This window comes from Phyllostomus hastatus, unplaced genomic scaffold (genome assembly GCF_019186645.2).
Source record: "Phyllostomus hastatus isolate PE091 unplaced genomic scaffold, TTU_PhHast_1.1 phas_contig_29, whole genome shotgun sequence".
Taxonomy (NCBI): domain Eukaryota; kingdom Metazoa; phylum Chordata; class Mammalia; order Chiroptera; family Phyllostomidae; genus Phyllostomus; species Phyllostomus hastatus.
The window spans coordinates 42,079,566-42,097,369 of NW_025333835.1; the positions used below are offsets into that span (position 1 = coordinate 42,079,566).

Here is a 17,804-nt window from a genome sequence, read left to right on the forward strand (position 1 = left end):
CTGTCCCACAAACAGAAAGGTTGCAGGTTTGATTCCAGGTCAGGGCACATACCCAGGTTGCAAGCTCGATCCCCCATCAGGGTGCATAAGGGAGGCAACCCATCGATGTTTCTCACATCAATGTTTCTTTCTTTCTCTCTTTCCCTTCCTCTCTAAACGTATCCGCAGATGAAGATTTTAAAAAGAAAGAAAAAACAGCATTAAAAATAGACAGAAAATTAAGGCAAGCAAAATCAGGAGAGAACCTTATATATTCATTTTAACATAGTAACGAAGAAGCAATACCTAGAATTTAATTTAAATGATAAACCAAATAACATTGTAAGAAATACTAACTATAAGAACTTGAAAACTGTGTGAAAAAGATTAATGTTAAGGACACTCAGTACCTCATAAGGCTAAGTATACTGCATCAAAGTATAATCATGTAAATTCGACATATTTAAAATGTTAAATATGTAATAATTTCACAGAATTTGAGTTCTACATTTGAACTGGAATATAAAATTTGAATAAAATTACTCTAACAAATATATAGCTGGTTATGGCAGTGCTTAAAAGTATTAGCAGCCAAATAGTGTTTATATTGGCATAAAAAGAGTAATGAGGTTATCAGAAATATAATTTTACTTAAGAAATACTAACATCCTGGATAAAGAACTTAATATACTTATTATACTAATTGTATTGGGTAATATTAATTTGGGAAAATATTATTTCAGCAATGCATGTAATAATAAACATCTTAGAAACATGTCAAAAAAGCAAAAAAATAAAAGCCAAGATGAAGACATATTTTCAAAGATAAGTAAAGTCATATAGCATGATGCTGAATATTGATCTGACTACAATAAATCACATAGATCTGCCTGTTTTACCGAAATCAATCATCTAATTGGGTTGTTGTTACCACTAAACCCACAGATGTTACCTTTGTAAAAGTCTGGTTAGGTCACATCTTTAACCATTATGGTGACTTCCTTCTAAAGACATCCACACTACAAATATGAATACGCTCTCAAAAGAATCATTCACATACACAACAGCTGTCCTACAAAAAAGATGGAATTCGACCATAACATTCTACATAAGTATCCTCAGAAGAGCAGTTGAAAATGAGAGGAAACTGCCTAATAAGTGCTGCATGTCAGTAAAGTTAGCAATAAAGCATGCAATTTAATAAAGGGAAAAAACTAACGATAAGCACTTGGGAAAACTGAATCTATTGTTTCCCATATGCTACAGCTGAAGGCCAACCTGAAAATAATGTAATTAAATAAATCATAATGCGAGATTAATGTTAAGGGTCCCTATTTTGTAAAAAATATGGTTTTTCATTTTCTAGGAGAATGAGTGATAATCTAATTTCAGTAAGGTTTTTTAGGAAATATTTAAATTTCTCTAAATCCATTACATATATACATGTGTACATATATGTATATGCTCTCAATATACATGTATGTATATGTTCTCAATATACACACACGAGTAATGAATTTCTAGAAATCTGTTCTTGCTAGATACCAATTCAAACATTTATCAGTGCTTAAGCTAAATACCTCCCCAAGTATATACAGATTTTAAATTTTCACACATTACACTTTAGGGAAACAAAATACTATCCACATATTTGGAACTCTGTTAAAAAAATTTATATAAGCCTTCCTAAGTATACCTATAAATCCACCAAGGTTTTACCTTGGAAATGAACCTCATGAAAAAGCAGGTGTCATATATGGATGACTGCAGACTGTTACGTTTTAGACTGTGGCTATCACTCACCAAAATGGAAGCTCTGAGAACAGGACAAGTTAATTTTTTCATTGGATGTACGTTCAATAGAGAAATCTTGTTTGGCATTAACCCATTATCCATTATGGGTTAACAGTAAAATTTAGATATAAAGACCTTTACTCTTTCTGCTACCTGATTGCGGCCCAATTTTCTAGAGGTAATTTCTTGGTTTTTCTTCCTAACTTACTGATTTGAGAAATGGGATTGACAACTTGACAACTGAAACTGCACAACAAAAGAAACTCATTTTACATTAGTTATTACCTGCAAAAGTACATCAATAATCAGGAACCATCACAGCTAAGGCATTACCAGGGGCGAAGGCATCGTTTTGCTTATTCCTGATAATCCAAAATACTACACCCTGTCATTTTCTTTCAGACCTAGCCTTTGTAACATCAGCCACTGCGGTTTTTCAGAGCCAGCCCCTCATAGAACAGTGTATCCTCAATTATCTTCAATTCCAGTGATTAAAAATAATTTATTGTGAAAAATAACAATAACCTGCCCTGGCTAGTATGGCTCAGTAGACTGAGCACTGGACCACAAACCAAAGGGTTGCCAGTTCAATTCCCAGTCAGGGCACATGCCTGGGTTGCGGGCCAGGTTCCCAGTAGAGGGCGTGCAAGAGGCAACCATACAGTGATGTTTCTCTCCCTCTTTCTCCTTCCCTTCCCCTCTGTCTAAAAAAAAGAAATAAAATCTTTTAAAATAATAATAATCTATTGTTTCGAAACTCTCAGAATAATTGTTTGGATGCTTCCAGTGTTTAAACTACAGAATATCTGGAAGGCCTTGTTGGCGTCTCCTAATACCTAATTAGGTTTACCAAATTTAAGACAAAAGGAAAGTATTCATTCAACATGCTAGCATCAATCCTGAAACTTACTAGTAATAAACTAATTACTTAACAGCTAATGCTACAATTACTTTTTCTCAAGTACAAAGAACTGTTTTTATTTCTACACTAAACTATTTTACAAGATATGATTCTTCCAAAGGCCTTCACCAAGAGTCCCCTAGTTCATCTGGGCAAAACTATGGATTAAAAATGTTGAAACATCATACTCTTTTAAGACACAGATTAAAAAAGCAAGTGTCTATAGAGACTAGGCTGATATAAATTTGTCTGTTGGTACAACTAATCTTATTAATTATAAGTTAAAATACAGTTTACGACAAGTATCTCCCAATATAACAACAAGCAAATTTAAAATCACATATACCCTAAAAAAGAAATATCGTCACATAAAAAAGTCTTTAAAAGGCTTGCCCTATTATGTTTTCCCCACAATAAATATGCATTGCAAACAACAGAAGGAATCTCACGTTTTCACACTGGACCTTTTGTTCTGCATAAAAACAATCTCCCTTCACCCTGTCCAAACCACCAGCAACTTGAATTTTACAATCTAGTGCTACAAAGCCCTAGAAACAGATTTTGGGGAAAAGACTTCTGTAACACCAACAGGAAAATATTTTTGGAGCAATCTATATTCGATTCGATTCAAAACCAAAAATCATTGTATTCCCTACGACAGGAAATTTTATTTTAGCTGGAACTATTAAATAGCTAATTCTAAGCTTCTTGTGATGGATTATGACTTTTCCCCCCTCAAAAATCTCAAATTACAAAGCTTTAACCCTGTTAAGTGTTTACCATACTATTGGGAATGATTATCATCATCATCTAAATTCCTACCACGTACCAAGCAGACACTTTGCTAGATAATCAACAAATATTATTTCTACACAGTCGAGCTCAGACTTGGGATTCCCGACAACAGTCTAAACAAAATTTTTGTAAAAATATATCTGTCATTTCTAATTCTTATAAAAAATTTCCAAGATGGGTAGCATCGCCACTGGGTAAGGTGCTGGGACTCGTGGGCACACCAGCTAGGCAGTGGCAGCACCTGGCACGGCCGGTTCTGATGGGGCAGCTCTTTCAGTACCGCGCTCGGGTTCAAAAACAAGCCGGGTGAGATACTCTACGTAACCACAGTTCCATTTTTTAAATTCAAATGAAAATTCAAAAACATGTAGTATGTGTTAAAATAATAAATTGTGTTGTACATCACTTAATCTTTACCACAATCCTGCAAGATAGACCCTTTTATCCCGTTTTCTTATAGAGAAGCTAAGGCTGAGAGACCTTGTCAGGAACTCATGCGTGGAGTGGGGATGCACAGAGCCAAACGGGTCTTTCTGAATCTTAAAAACGCAGTGATTAGAGTATTTCAAAATTATCTCATGTGAAAAGAAATATAAGGTAACTAATTACAAGACTGTCTGAAGCAAAAAGTTACAATTATAGTACTAATATTGGCTGGCACACTACAGTGAAAAAGTCAATTAATTTTAATTAACTGACTAGGTTAATAGCCCTATGTTAACTATCTATCTCTAAAATGTAATAAACTAAAATAAAATAAAAAATTAAAAAGTACAATTAAATATACACATATATTAGCATCTAGGCCTACTAATGGTAAAAAAAGAAAAGAAAAAAATCTGTCAATTAACCTCCACATTAATGTTCTCATATTTTTCCAAACAAGGGAGTGGGGAGAAAACTCAACTGAATCTAACACTACTTTAACAGGGCATTAGAAGACCAAATATAACACACTGGCAAAGGGAAATGCCTGGTTTTCAGAGGAAGCTAAAGGATGCCTATTTCATTAGAGAATTATAAACATAGTCCTCAAAAAAGGACTCAGATCCACTGCTTACACCTTTAATTAAAATTTATTCTTAAATATTATCTAAATTACTAATAAAATCTGCATAACTATTCCATAACCAACTGCATTCTTTAAAATAGTTCAGAAATATAAAGAAATTAAGCATTTAGCTTCGCTAGGCCTCAGTTTCATCTATAAAATGAAAAAGATGGAGTGAACTTCTAACATCACTTTGAATTCTAAAGCCCTATGAAACAGTAATCACAAAAAACTACCTACAGAAAGTCCAATAAAAAGTTTTGTCAGTAGACGCAAAAATCCAATTTTTTTCAGGAGTGTAAATGTAATGATCGTATGTGGAAATGAGAATATTTTGTTTATATTGGATTAAGTAAAATATATCATCAACACAAAAAGAAGTATATATAAAAATTCACCAAGTTTCACACTTAGGATGGGGTATTAAGTTGTATCTCAAAAAAAGGTTGGTGGAAGAGAGATCAGGGAATAAATATACCTAAAACAAACCCCCCCCTCCAAAAAAAACCTTCAGTATTTTCTTTATGGTCTGGTGACCACACTTAAGCTAAGTAGGTTAATAATAAGGCTAACCAAAAATTAAGTTCATATAAGGAAATTTTTTTAATTAAAAAAAATACATGGCTGGTTTATGTAATCAACCAAAATAAATAAATAAAAAGTCTACCAAAACAATTTTGGGTGAAGGATTATAGGATTATGATGGTTAAAAATAACTTTAAATATTTAGGAAAACCTCAAGCTATAAAATACTGTGCAATCTCACTGAAGAAATCCATGACATGGGCATGGGCAAACTATCCTTTTAGCTAATTCTGACCACAAATGACCTTAACTCAAAATATTTGAGTAAGTGAATTCTTTCATTCAAATATTAGATTTCTTACTGGCTTTTCAATTTTCAGTTGTACATGGTTTAATACATAGTTATTGACATCCTCTTTCATGTAGGAAAAATAAAATTCTCTTTGAAGAAATGGAACCTATTATTTTTGCCTTTTGTAGTTATTTCTTTTTAACAATTTCTAATTAGGAATGCAATAATGCCCTTATTCTTTTTCTATTTCTTTTGAAAGATCATGGCAGAGTGGTTTTTGATCCTTTAGAAAACAGACTTAGAGTGTAAAATTATAAAGAAAAATTAGGGCTAGTGTTTTCAAAGAAAATAAAATCTTTAAATTTTTTAAGTTACTACCTTTAAAATTAATGCCCAATAGCAAATAAATCGTATCCCTTTTATGCTACTCTGAGCTCAGTCAAACCTTATTAAAATATCCCTTGATTTGCCCAACAGATGTGCCCCTCAACGCTTCCCTGCAAATCGAACATGTTTAAATCTCAATTTAAATGCACTAGGGGGAGCTCCCTATTTGAAAGAACGTTAAACCCTGTGCTTTTGTCTCTTCAGGGTTTCTTTTCTAACTTTTATTCCTGCAAAACAATGACTTTCTGATTTACCTACTGAACTATTTACATCCAGCTTTCACTTAAATTTTTTTAAAAATACTATCCCTGTATTTTACCCCATGCTTATCAACTGCCATTATGACAACTTTGGCCAAGTTACAGTATTTACTTTTCACACTGCTTCTCCAAATAGAACACAAAGCCAAAGAAAAAACATACACTTACTATACCACTAATAGATTTTAAACCATGTCATAAAAGTCAACTTTAAATATCATCAGATTTTTAAAACTGTAATTTCAAGTTTTAAGATGAAAAACTAAAGGTAAATAATCTGATGAAAAAGTATGGTTTGTGTCTTATTGAGCAAACACTTCGTAATTTTTAAAGTATATTGCACTCTATCACCCCATTTAACCCTCTTATTGATTCTTTAATAAGGGTACAATCACTTCATGATTGGCAACCTGGAATAGGAAGGGGGTGGGGGTAAAGGGACTGCCTGCCCAATGATTCAAAGTAATGCAAATGTTGTGGTCAGGGGCAGGGTTCCAATTTTCACATCCCTAGCCAACACCTTCTTTTACACCATCCAGTCAAGATGGAGAAAAAACATTTAAGCAAGTCTGGCTGTGAAGTCCCCTATCAGCCAATACTAACTGCTGAAAATCATCTTAGGAGGCTTTGAAGAGCAGGGGCTTGCTAGGGTCTGAGCGGGGAAAGGACAGTCAACAAATGGGGCTGGGGCTAAACGTCCGCATGCAAAAGGAGGATGGAAACTTACCCTAAAAATACACAAAAATTTACTCAAAATGAATTACAAACTTAAATGTAAGACCTAAAAGTTCTAAAAGAGAATACAGAGAAAAAGCTTCAGAGACATTGGATTTGGCAATGGTCACTTAGGTATGGCCCCAAAAGCACAGGCAACAAAAGAAAATATTGATACACTGGACTACATCAAAAATGAAAATTTCTGGGCACCGAAGGGCACGATCAATAGAATTGAAAAGGCAACCCTGGAATATGAGAAAATATTTGCAAATTACCATATGTCATAAGGAATTAATATTCACAATATTTAAGAAACTCCTACCACTCGGAAAAAAAATTTTCTTAAGTTAGCAAAGGTCTTGAATAGGCACTTCTCAAAAGCCAATATACCAAAGTCTAACCAGAACATGAAAAGATGCTCAACATAAAAATTAGGTAAATGCAAATAAACCAATGAGATACCACCTCACATCCCTCAGGATGACTAATACCAGAAAAACAGAAAGTAGTAAGTGTTGACAAGGATGTGGAGAAACTGGAATTCTCGTGCACTATGGAAATATTAAACAGTGCAACTTCTGTGGGGAACAGTATCACAGTTCCTCAAAAACAGACTTCATACATGACCCAGCTGCACTTCAGGGTACATATCCGAAAGGACAGAAAGCAAGGCCTCTCACACTCGCACACCACGCCCACAGCAGCACTCTCCACGACAGCTAAGGAAGAGGTGGGAGCAACCCCAGTGTCCATCAACAGACAGACAGGTAAGCAACGTGTGGTATGTCCAATGAAGTAGTATTCAGCCTTTAAAAGAAATGAAATACTGACACATGCTACATGTATGAATCTTGAGGATATCACGCTAAGTGAAATAAGCCAGTCACTAAAAGACAAATACAGCTGACCCTTGAAATGGGCTTGAACTGTGTGGGGTCCAATTATACGAAGTTTTTTTGTGTTTGTTTTAAATAAGTATGTACTCATCAGTACTAGTCTTTTCTTTTAACATTCTTTCCCCTAACTTACCCTATTGTAACAATGCAGTATGCAATGCATATACCATACAAAACGTGTTGGCTGTTATCAGTAGCACTTCCAGTCAACCACAGGCTATTAGAAGTTAAATTTGGGGGGAGTCAAAAACAGGGGTCAGTGTCCCTAAACCCAGTGTCATTCAAGGGTCAACTGTCCTGTGAGATTCCACTTATATGAGGTATCCCTAGAGTGGTCGAATTCATAGAAGAAGGAGAATGGAGGCTGCCAAAGGCTGGGAGGAGGGAAAAGGAGGAATTACTGTTCAGTGGGCACAGAGTTTCACGTTTGCGAGATGAAAACGTCCCGGAGATTGGCTGCACACGACTGGCATGTGAACATACCTAGTGTTACTAGACAAACACTGAAAAATGGTTAAGACTGTAAATTCGATGTTATATGTCTTTACCACAATTTTAAATTTAGGGAAAATATTCAGGGACTTAAAAATTTACTGAATACAATTCACCATTGTGCTTCCAGTTCATATTCAGCACAGTAGTGTGTTCAAGTATGATCTACTTTCTTTGGAAAAGATGTCTGTAGGTCAATAAATACCAAGCGGTGGTTAATACATTTGTTGGTGGCCTATGGGAAAACAAAAACCCAAATGGGAATCAAGTTTTCATTCCTGGACCCACCAGTGTTAAAAGGAAACCTGTATTTGTACCACCTGAGTACTACATGGATACGGCTTGGGCAAAGAACAGAAAAAGCAGCACGGTACTTCTAGAACTCTACCTGAATTTTCTGCTCAAGAATGAAAAGGTCTTTGTGACAAAGAATAAAATTGGTTAAATTAGTCTCCCTAAAATTCATTCTATTTGACCTTATTTAAAAGCCACCATTTTTCAATGAGTCAATACTTGGCATTGAAAATCCTCAAAAAAATTAAACATACATTGTATCTCATTTTAGGGTACTGGCCAAGGATTATCTTTACAGAGAAGGTAGGACACAGAGTAGTAGGTCAGGTACCATTCTAAGTCCTGGAACAATCTAATCGGCACTAGCACTCTGGGTAGCAGGAGCCTGGCTGGCATCAGTCCAGTGACTAAAATGATGAATGACAGGCCAGAATAACATCAAGCATCTAAACCTAATGGAACCTAACTTTAACAAGGGGGTGGGGGGGGGAGACAATGCTGAAAACAATGACAGAAAACAGAACAATCTGGGACAAAATGAAAAATAAACCAATCTACATATAAAACTTTAATCAGACTCCTAAAACTTTAGATGTGCTCTAACTTTAGATATTAAGGCTGCTTCAGATTTTCAGTGGCTCTCAAAAGGCCAGCATTATTTTTGAAACTCTGGTGAACATATGTGAAAAAACATATATATACATACACACACATATATATATCAAACTTAGCTGCAATAAGCAATTTAATGAGGTGCTACTATAATTAAGGGAAAGACTAGAAGCTATACATTGCTCCCATGACTGTAGAAATATCAGCACTGATTATCAAAATTAAATATTTATAAGGACTTCTTTTTTTGTGTGTGTTTTGTTTTTTGGGGGTTTGTTGTTTTTTGGGTTTTTTTTTGCAAAAAAATGTTTAGTAGGATATCCAAACTGCTTGGGGGGAAAAAGTGCTTGGGGAAAACATTCACCAAGAATCATTCTTTGTTCTCAGATACTCTAACCTTACTGAGACCATGCAAATTCTGTAAGTATCCTAGCTAACATCTCAACGACGTTTTATTTGTAAGTGTGCTAATTTAGCAGATGCAATATAGGTATTAAAGATCCATTTGCTTATGGAAAAAATCACATATGTACCTATGTATGTGGGGGGAGCAGGGGATCAATACACACACATACACACACGCACCCACATTTAGATATTTAACAAAATTTAGAAACCTAAAAGACTTTCAGATGCCCTATAAAATCAATATGCTTTCACCTAGCTCACCTTTTCTCATTTCCTTCAATTATTGTGATTGTTTATAAGTACTTAGTACTGTGGGCTCCACAGATCCCAGTACAGAGCATGATCAAAGTGAAGTGTTTACATAAAAGTACTGAGGTTACAGAATAAAGGTACTTCGCAGAAAATAGGCAGATAGAAAGTACTTTTACAATAAAAAGAAAATACATGAACTGAATTTAGTCTTAAACATCTGAGACATCCAAAATTCTTCGCAATTTATCCTTTCATTGAATTGTAAATGTATACTATCTAAATCAGTAAGAGAAAGTCTTAAGATGAAAAATATCTTCTGGAAAGATGTCTTCTTCTCACTAAACACTTTACTCAATCATCTTAATTTGGAAACTGTGGCTTCTTCTTGAATTAGTTTAATGCTAGTGTCATTTTTTATGTGCCAATTCAGGACTTAAGCATTAATATTACTCCTGGCCTCCTTGCTTATTCATCAGAATAGCTGAGAAGTATTACCCCTCCCCATTCTTCAATTAATAAATCCTAAAATGCAAAAGCCTCCTAATCTCCGGGCTCTTCTCTTGTTCAAAGTGGTAACGGCACAGCAGGACCACCTTCCACCTCAAACTTTCTGTAAGTTTTATCAGCAAGAACTTAAGAGACTTCCAGTGGAAGATGGCAACTGGGAAAAGGAAAATACAGGTGTAAATTACAAATGCCCTCAGCCTCTCCATGATAATCATTTTTTCTAAGAAAGTATCCTAAGAAATATTTTTAATTAGCTTGTAGGAAGTGCATGTGTCTATTTGCCTTTCTCACTTATGAAATGGGATGCAGAGAGATAGGAAATCGTAAGTCCTGCCATATACCTGACAACCTGACAACCAAAAAAGGACCCTAACTAACCAAATAATGGCACATTTCAAATTTGTTTTTGAGCTGAAAGAAATTTAGACCAAAATCTGAATCAATGAAAGACTGTATAGCACTACATATGACAAAGGACTATGAAAGGGAAAGAAATCCATTATTTTACAGAAACAAACGGAAAAATTCATGGTAAATCTGCCTAAATTACTGAGTTGCAAAATAAAGCAACACAGAAGGAGAAGACAAAAAGATTAATGTGCCAAGTTTACCTAATTAAACAATGCAAGAACAATTAGATAAAAACAGAAACAAAGTGACTCTGAATTGCAACTACTTTAAATGTTATATGGTTAAATTTCCCCTAAGAAGTAAAGTACACACATTTCTAAACCAAAGGAACAATTCAGTTTCTTTCTATATGAATCAACCACAAGTTGTACTAAGGAGATTACTCCCCCCTGAAATTTGTGAAACTCATTAAAACAGTGGCTCATGAAACTTGCAAAAAGAACAAAATGTATATCTAAATGTATCATTGTGATAAGTGCTTTGCACTACAGCATAAAAATTAAACTTTGGGTTTAATAGTCTTCTATGTGTAACATTACACACACATCTTTTATTTTCCAGGCCTGCAATCTCAGGAAGTTGTAACAGACTACCTTACATTCTTCCCCAGTGAACCACCATGTGTTTTAAAGCTTTTGTCTCACCTTCTAATAGATAAAAGCAAGTACAGTAGAGGGAGGAGGTGGCAAGGTGGGAGGTAAGGGAGTAAGGAACAGCCTCTTTTCCAAGATTTTAGAGGAAAGTAAATGAAACAAACGAACTGGACCTGCCATTTAATTCAGGAATGAATTCAGAATTCAGGCTGCATAGTTGCATGTTGGGTAAGCTTCAAAAAAGCTGAGAAATTCTAATATATTTGGCCAGTTATTGCACTCCAATGAAAGTCTTACCTTACAATATGGTTAGGTTAAATTAAACCCTGATACAACAAACAGAAGAATTTCCTTTAACATTTTTACTAATATAGAAATGAAGACTACTATTTAACTAGTAAAGTACTGCAGACAAATTGCCTGTAGGTAATCAGAGAAATTTGAGTGTGGTGAGTTTTTACCCTTTCGTGTGATGAGTGCAAGGTATTAAAACCAAATTCATGTCAACATTATAGCAAAGAATTCAGTTCCTAATTCTGAATACAGCTACATTTTAAGAAGAAAAAGGGGCCATAAAACCATATACAGCATGGTCAGAGTTTCACTTTCATGTTATGTGTGTGTCTTACTTTACTCTGAAATGTTTTATACTTGTACTTCATGTTATATAGTTTTTGGACTGGACTGGGTTTATCCACAAAAAGAAAAATCAACTTTTTTCCACCTTAATGTTCAACCTACCTGCCCATAGTTGTCTATGCCAGTTACTAATCTATTTAAATTTAATAAATCAAAAGCTGTCCTTAGGGATTGGCCAAGAGTCGTAAGTCCTTCTGCCTGCAGGTTTTTCAGTTCATTCATAAACGTTGCATGGTTTTCTTTCCATCCGGCCTAAAAAGAAAAATGTAAGATTTTTTTCTCCCTCATATTTTAAAGGCATGTATACACGGACAACCTTTACAATCTGTGGCTGCTCAAGGCGCTGCTTCACTTCCCACTATGGTGTGATTAACGTGTCAATACCTTACCACCGCTGCAGAAACTCTTCCAAAGGGGGCCAAGAACAATCCTACAGCTTCAGACAGCCCAACTGCTCGATAACTTCCCTGGGAAACTGACTCCCCTGACCTAATACCCCTAAGGTGGAGATGCAAAGTGCTCGTGGAAAACAGACGTGAGCAGGACTTCCGAAGTTAACCGACAGCTGCCCCTCGGACCCGCGGCCTCTCCGGGAGAACCCGAAGCCCTAGCTCCGCAGCCCACCCCCCCCCCCCGCACCCCCGGCTCCCCCGGCCCGGTGGCCGGCTCGCCAGCCTCGGGCCGATTCCCCTTTAACGCCAGCCCGGGCTCGGCTGGCGGCGGCCGGGCCCGCTGTCACTCGGGCTAACTTGAATAAATATCCCCCACAGTTCATTGCTGCCGCTCCCGCCGCGGAGGGGAAATGTCGGCCATGTTGATCGCAGCGCCGCCGCCGCCGCCGGGCCGGGCTGGGGAGGGGATGGCGGTGGCCCCGCGACTCCGCGCCGCGCCGGGACGCTCCGGGGCGGGGGAGGGGGTGGGAGTCCGTGGGGGAAAGGACCTCAGCGCCTAGAGCGCAGCGGGTGGGGGAGGGGAGCATAATGAAGGGTGAATGGGGGGGTGGGGAGGGCAGCGAGGAAGGAACAGGGAAGGGAAGGGGGAGGGCGAGGGCTGTTACCTTGATAGCATAGGGAGGCTCTTCGAAAGTGACCAGCATATACCTGTCTCCTCTGCTGGCAGGATCCCGGGCTCGGAGCTGCGGGAGAGCGGGTGGGGGACGGGAGGAAGAACAGGGCCAGCGAGAGGGAAGCACAGAGGCGAGGTTACAAGGCGGAGAAGGGGCGCCCAGCGGCCCCGCAGCCCCCCCCCACCACAGTACCGCACACGCAGCGGCCACCCCTCCACGCCGCCCCCCACACACAGATCGGCTCCTACACACCGCCTGGGGCCGAAGCCCGGGCCCGGGCCGAGCACGGCTCGCAGCGCCCGCCCGCCCGCGCGGTGGGGGAGGGGGTCCCCGAGCCCAGCAGCTCCCGCAGTCAGGTCCCCGACACCTCCGCCTCGCCGCCCCCGGCCGCGCTCCCCGCCACCCCTGCCGCCCGTGGGCTGCCTGGCCGGGGTCGCCGCCCGGGCTCGGTCAGTCGGTACCTTCATGAAGGTCTCTACCGCGCCTTTGGCCGTGTCCAGGTAGGTGGTGCCCAGATGGCTGCGCTGGTTCATAGAGGCAGACGTGTCTATCAGGAACAGTAAGATGGGCATAGTGCTGGCCGGGGACACCGGGGCCCGAGGTGGAAGAGAAAGAGGAGATGGTAGAGGTGGAGGCGCCGGTGGCAGCGACCGCCGCTACGCGGGGCGGGGGAAGCGCGGTCCCCGAGTGGAAAACACCGTCTGGGTCTTTCCTCCGGCTGCGGGGAGTTTCTCCCCCGATAGTTGAGAGGAAACTCCCAGACCCAGTCCTCCCCGTCGTACCCCCGTCTCCGCCTCCTCCTGCCTGCCTGCCCGCTGGGGCGGGCGCCCGGCCGTCTGTCGGTCGGTCCGTCCCCCCCGCCTCGGGGGTCCCGTCCCCGCTCCCGGTCCCTGTGTGTGTCCCAGCGGGAGACGGGCCTGGCTCCCCACCCCACCCCCGATGCAGGGAGTGGGGACCGGGGAGCTGACGAAGAGGGGAGTGGGCTAAAGGGAGATTGGCCCTGGGGCTGTTGGGAGAAGTTTCAGGGACTCCCTCCGCACCCCAGCAGTGTCACCACTTTCTCAGCCCCTCTCGCTACTGAAGCGCTTTTCTCTCTCACACTCCGGTTTTAACTCGGGCAGGGGCTGCAGAGGCACCGCCCCCTGACACGTCCTCGCGCCACGTGACGCACCGCTCCGCTATTCCATTGGCCCTTCCCTAGCCTCTCATTAGCATATTCAAACAGCTCAGGGTGAGGGAGAAGCTTGTAGGCCGGCTCCGGGAACTGTTAGTGAGCACGCGTGAAGGCGGGGAAGTCGGGAGCGCGCGGGAGCGAGCGTGAGGGTTAAGCAGGGCGGTCGGCAGACGCGGAGGCGGGCTTCGGCAAGGGGCGGGGACCGGCCGCGGAAGGATCGCGGGGTGGGGGCCGTAACCGCGTAGGCGCGCGCAGGCTGCGGCTGTGAGTCTGCGCGTCCGAGCCGCGGGACTCTCCTTGGCTGTTGGAGGTGACCGGGGTCGGGGAAGGGAAGTGGACGCTAGCCTCACCTTCCCTTCCGAGGTCGCTGTAGCAAACCCCTTTCCCCGGGGGGCGAGAGAGGCGGCGATCAGTTAAGGACCAAACACCCGGCTGGGGGAAGGAGGCACGCCCGCGGCCGGCGGAGGAGTTGCCAGGGCCTTGGAGGGCCGGCCCCCGCGTAGGCGGGCCGGGGGCGGGGGAAGGGAAGTGCGAGGTTGTTTATGACCGGGGACTAATCTCCGCGAGTCGCCCCGCTCCCTCCGGGGAGTGAGGTCGGGGCCTGGCCTCTCTCGTACCGGTCTCTCTCGGCCTCGGGGGGCAGCCTGGGGTGAAGGCCTGGCCCCGAGCTGGTCGGGAACCTTCTCGTCGGAGGACCTCCCAAAAAGGGAACAATCCACCGTTTTTCTAACTCAGCCCTACAATGGCTTTGGGGGGGTGGGGGGGGCTGGAGTCTCGACAAACAGTTGTGTCCCATGTTAGTCTCAGAGATAACCCGTATTACCCGAAGAAATACATTCCCAAACCATGTTTCCTGATGGCCGTAGACTATCCGTCTCAGAGCTAAAGGGGGCCTGAGCAAGCCAAAATGTAGCAGTGTGACTTCTTAATGAAGAAACTAACTTCAGCCTGCCCAGGTGACCCAGAACGGGTCCCCGTAACCCTACCTGTCTCTTCCCTTTCACTCTTTATTGTCTCACGCTTGTCCAAATACTGCGCGAGGGACGAGGTTCTGGGTGACAACAAGCCCCACCACGCCTGCATCGAAGGAAAACAGTGTCCTCAAGTACACTCGTTAAAAACCGAGGACCACCTGAAATACAAGTTGAATCGGGGACATATCAGCCTTTGTGAGATTAGGCATTTATGGGGCCTCTCCTACCAGCTTTGTATTTTATTTTATTTTTTTACTCTTTACCCTGGAATTCTTTATTATTTACCTACTGTTTTTTTTTTATTGTCCCTATTGACAATAACGCAGGAGATATGCCTTGTGGCACTTGAAATACTGAGTTTCATCACTTGGACTTTTTCTAATGTTCAAGACAACCTCTGAATTTTTCGTTGTAATAGGGCTATTTCAGTAATATGCTATATGTACCATAAAAGAATGAGACATTTTTAAGAAATTTGGACTACAGAATAAGATGAAATACAGGCCTTACTTACATCCAGTATTTGCTGAGGGTCAGTGGAGTTTAAAAAAATGATTAAAGTATGGTCCCTGCCTTCAAAGAGCTTATGGTTTTTCTTTTTTAAAAAAATGTTATTTACTACAAGGCAGAAAGTGATTAGGTAGTAAGTAACTCAGAAAAGACAAAAAGTTATTACCCTGGAGACACGCGAGACCATTTCCCAGGATCCTAGGCCTGGAGCCACAAGTCAGAGTCCTTCAATGCTGGAGAACATTTGTCTTCGTTTTAACAATAAACAGGTTGTTTTCGCAGTTCTAAAGACAAAAACTAGGCCTTCAGAGTGATCATTTGCAACTGAAAGATTTTCATGGAGTTGGTCTTCAGCTGTCCCTGTCAGCCCCCTTCCAACTGGCCTGCGGACCCCTGCCTGTGCAGAGATGTGTCCCCTAGAGCCCGGGGATGTGGTAGAGCCAGGATCAGATACATAGCCCAGGAGAGCCAAGTCCAGTGAGCCAACCTGGAGCACACATCCAGAACCTCTGCTTATGATGGCACCTGAGGTCAAAGGCCAGGCCTCCAGTTCAGAAGCCCGGAAGTGCTTGCAAGGCAAGGCCCAGAGGCACAACAGCAAGGAAATTCAGGACAAACGTAGCAAATCAAGAGGCCATCAGAAACCAGGAGCATTGTGTTATCCCTAGACAAAATTGTGAAATAGGCCAAGTTTATTCTTAGTGATTCTGGTTGGCAGTTAAGCTATTGATTGATGGTGGCTTAAAGCAGTGGTTCTGGGCCAGGAGGTGCCCATCAGCACTACCTGTAGAGCAGAAACCCCATAATGAATGTCCCAAATCCCTGTACCCAGAGGAAAGTGATTCAATAGAATCAGTAACAGCCCTGGTCATCTCATTTTTTAAAAAGCTCTTCAGTTGAGTCTTACAAACAATGCCGATTAAAGTATAAAAACTATGTATGTATGTAGCATTTATTATTACCTTTAGAATTATTACATTTCTTAAACTCCTAAAATCTGCAAACTAAAGGGAAAAAAACTATAAATGTGACACCAATATAGCTAACAGTGGATTTGCATCATATGTTTATGTAAATTACTTGAATTCACCTCTGTATGACAAAAAATAAAAAGAGAAAACTAAATACTGCCGGATATTCCCACTGTTCTCCATGGTGAGCTTAGGCCTTGGAGTAAAGCACGAGGTGGGGAACATGAATTTGTTCTTCCCTCAACCTCGGTGATTCTAGCAAGATTGTGGTTATGTGCAGGCTTATTTTTGTAAAGCATGGCTTCTAAATGCAAGCCAAGCATTTCATCAGATTTCAGCTGAAGAAACTGAGCTCTGCAATGCTGGGGGGAGAACTAGTTGGAGTCGTGTGTGCTAAGCCCTGGGCCACCACAGCCTAGGGGGTTAGGGAAGACGTTTCTGGGAGGCCATTGGTCAAAAGAGGTGAGTGGGAGAAAACCTGCTTCAAAGTGCTGCCCAAATGCTAGGGCTCCAGTTTTCAAGGGAATGGGTGAGTTATGTGAAACCTGAAAGAATAGGGACTAAGTTGTTGAAATGGAGCTATTCTAACAAATAAAAACCAATGAATTAGATGCATTTGGCGAAGGCAACCAAATGTGGACGTGGCCACAGGGAAGGTAAAGAGGGCGTGGAGGGGATGGAACTGACAGCACTTGGTGATATGGATGGAGGCGGGCAGAATCATATCTTTTAGATTACATCCATCTCGTGTCATGTAAAGTGGGTATCATCCCACTACTGGTAAGGACAAATTCTGATAAGAACCAGCAGTGTTCATTCAGTCATTTTTCAAATAGTCATTGAATCTCAAACATGTGTAGGAGCTGGGAACCTAGCAGTGAAGGAAACAGGAAGGAAAAGGCCTGTCCTTAACGAAGTTTACGTTCTAGCAGAAGAGGTGGACAATGAGCTAAGTAAATTACATGGCATATTTGCTCTGAGTGCTAAGGAGGAAAAATAAAGTGGGGAAAAGGTAACTAAAGTGTTGCAAAGGGAGAAGAGTTGCAGTTTTGGAGAAGAGGGAGGGCATCACGGAGAAAAAGGACACTTGAGACCTGAAAGAGGAGAGAGACAGACACACGACGTCTATGGAGAGACAGGTTTTATCCATTTACTGGCGTTTAGCAAAGCATCCATGGTTTGAAAGGCTGATACATATTAAAGTCTTATCTGTTGATACGTATTCTTTGTGGATAGTAATCTTATTCTTAAAAAAAAATCAATAGTATTCTTTGAGGACAGTTAATACATACTTTATTAATAAC

General features: G+C 41.1%; 1 protein-coding gene across 2 annotated transcripts in view; it reads right to left on the reverse strand.

Annotated features, from left to right (window-relative positions):
• INTS6 (integrator complex subunit 6) overlaps positions 1-14,738 on the reverse strand; it is a 73,155-nt gene extending 58,417 nt beyond the window's left edge. The window contains exons 1-4 of one of the 2 annotated variants that reach the window (XM_045838992.1): positions 14,396-14,738; positions 13,333-13,447; positions 12,863-12,940; positions 11,908-12,057 (exon numbers count right to left, since the gene is read on the reverse strand). In XM_045838992.1, coding sequence (XP_045694948.1) covers positions 11,908-12,057; positions 12,863-12,940; positions 13,333-13,443 — 339 coding nt within the window. In that variant the 5' untranslated portion in view covers positions 13,444-13,447; positions 14,396-14,738. Of the gene's footprint in view, positions 1-11,907; positions 12,058-12,862; positions 12,941-13,123; positions 13,206-13,332; positions 13,448-14,395 lie in introns of those variants that run through there. The other variant, XM_045838993.1, reaches the window with a different exon arrangement.
• Positions 14,739-17,804: the final 3,066 nt, after the last annotated feature.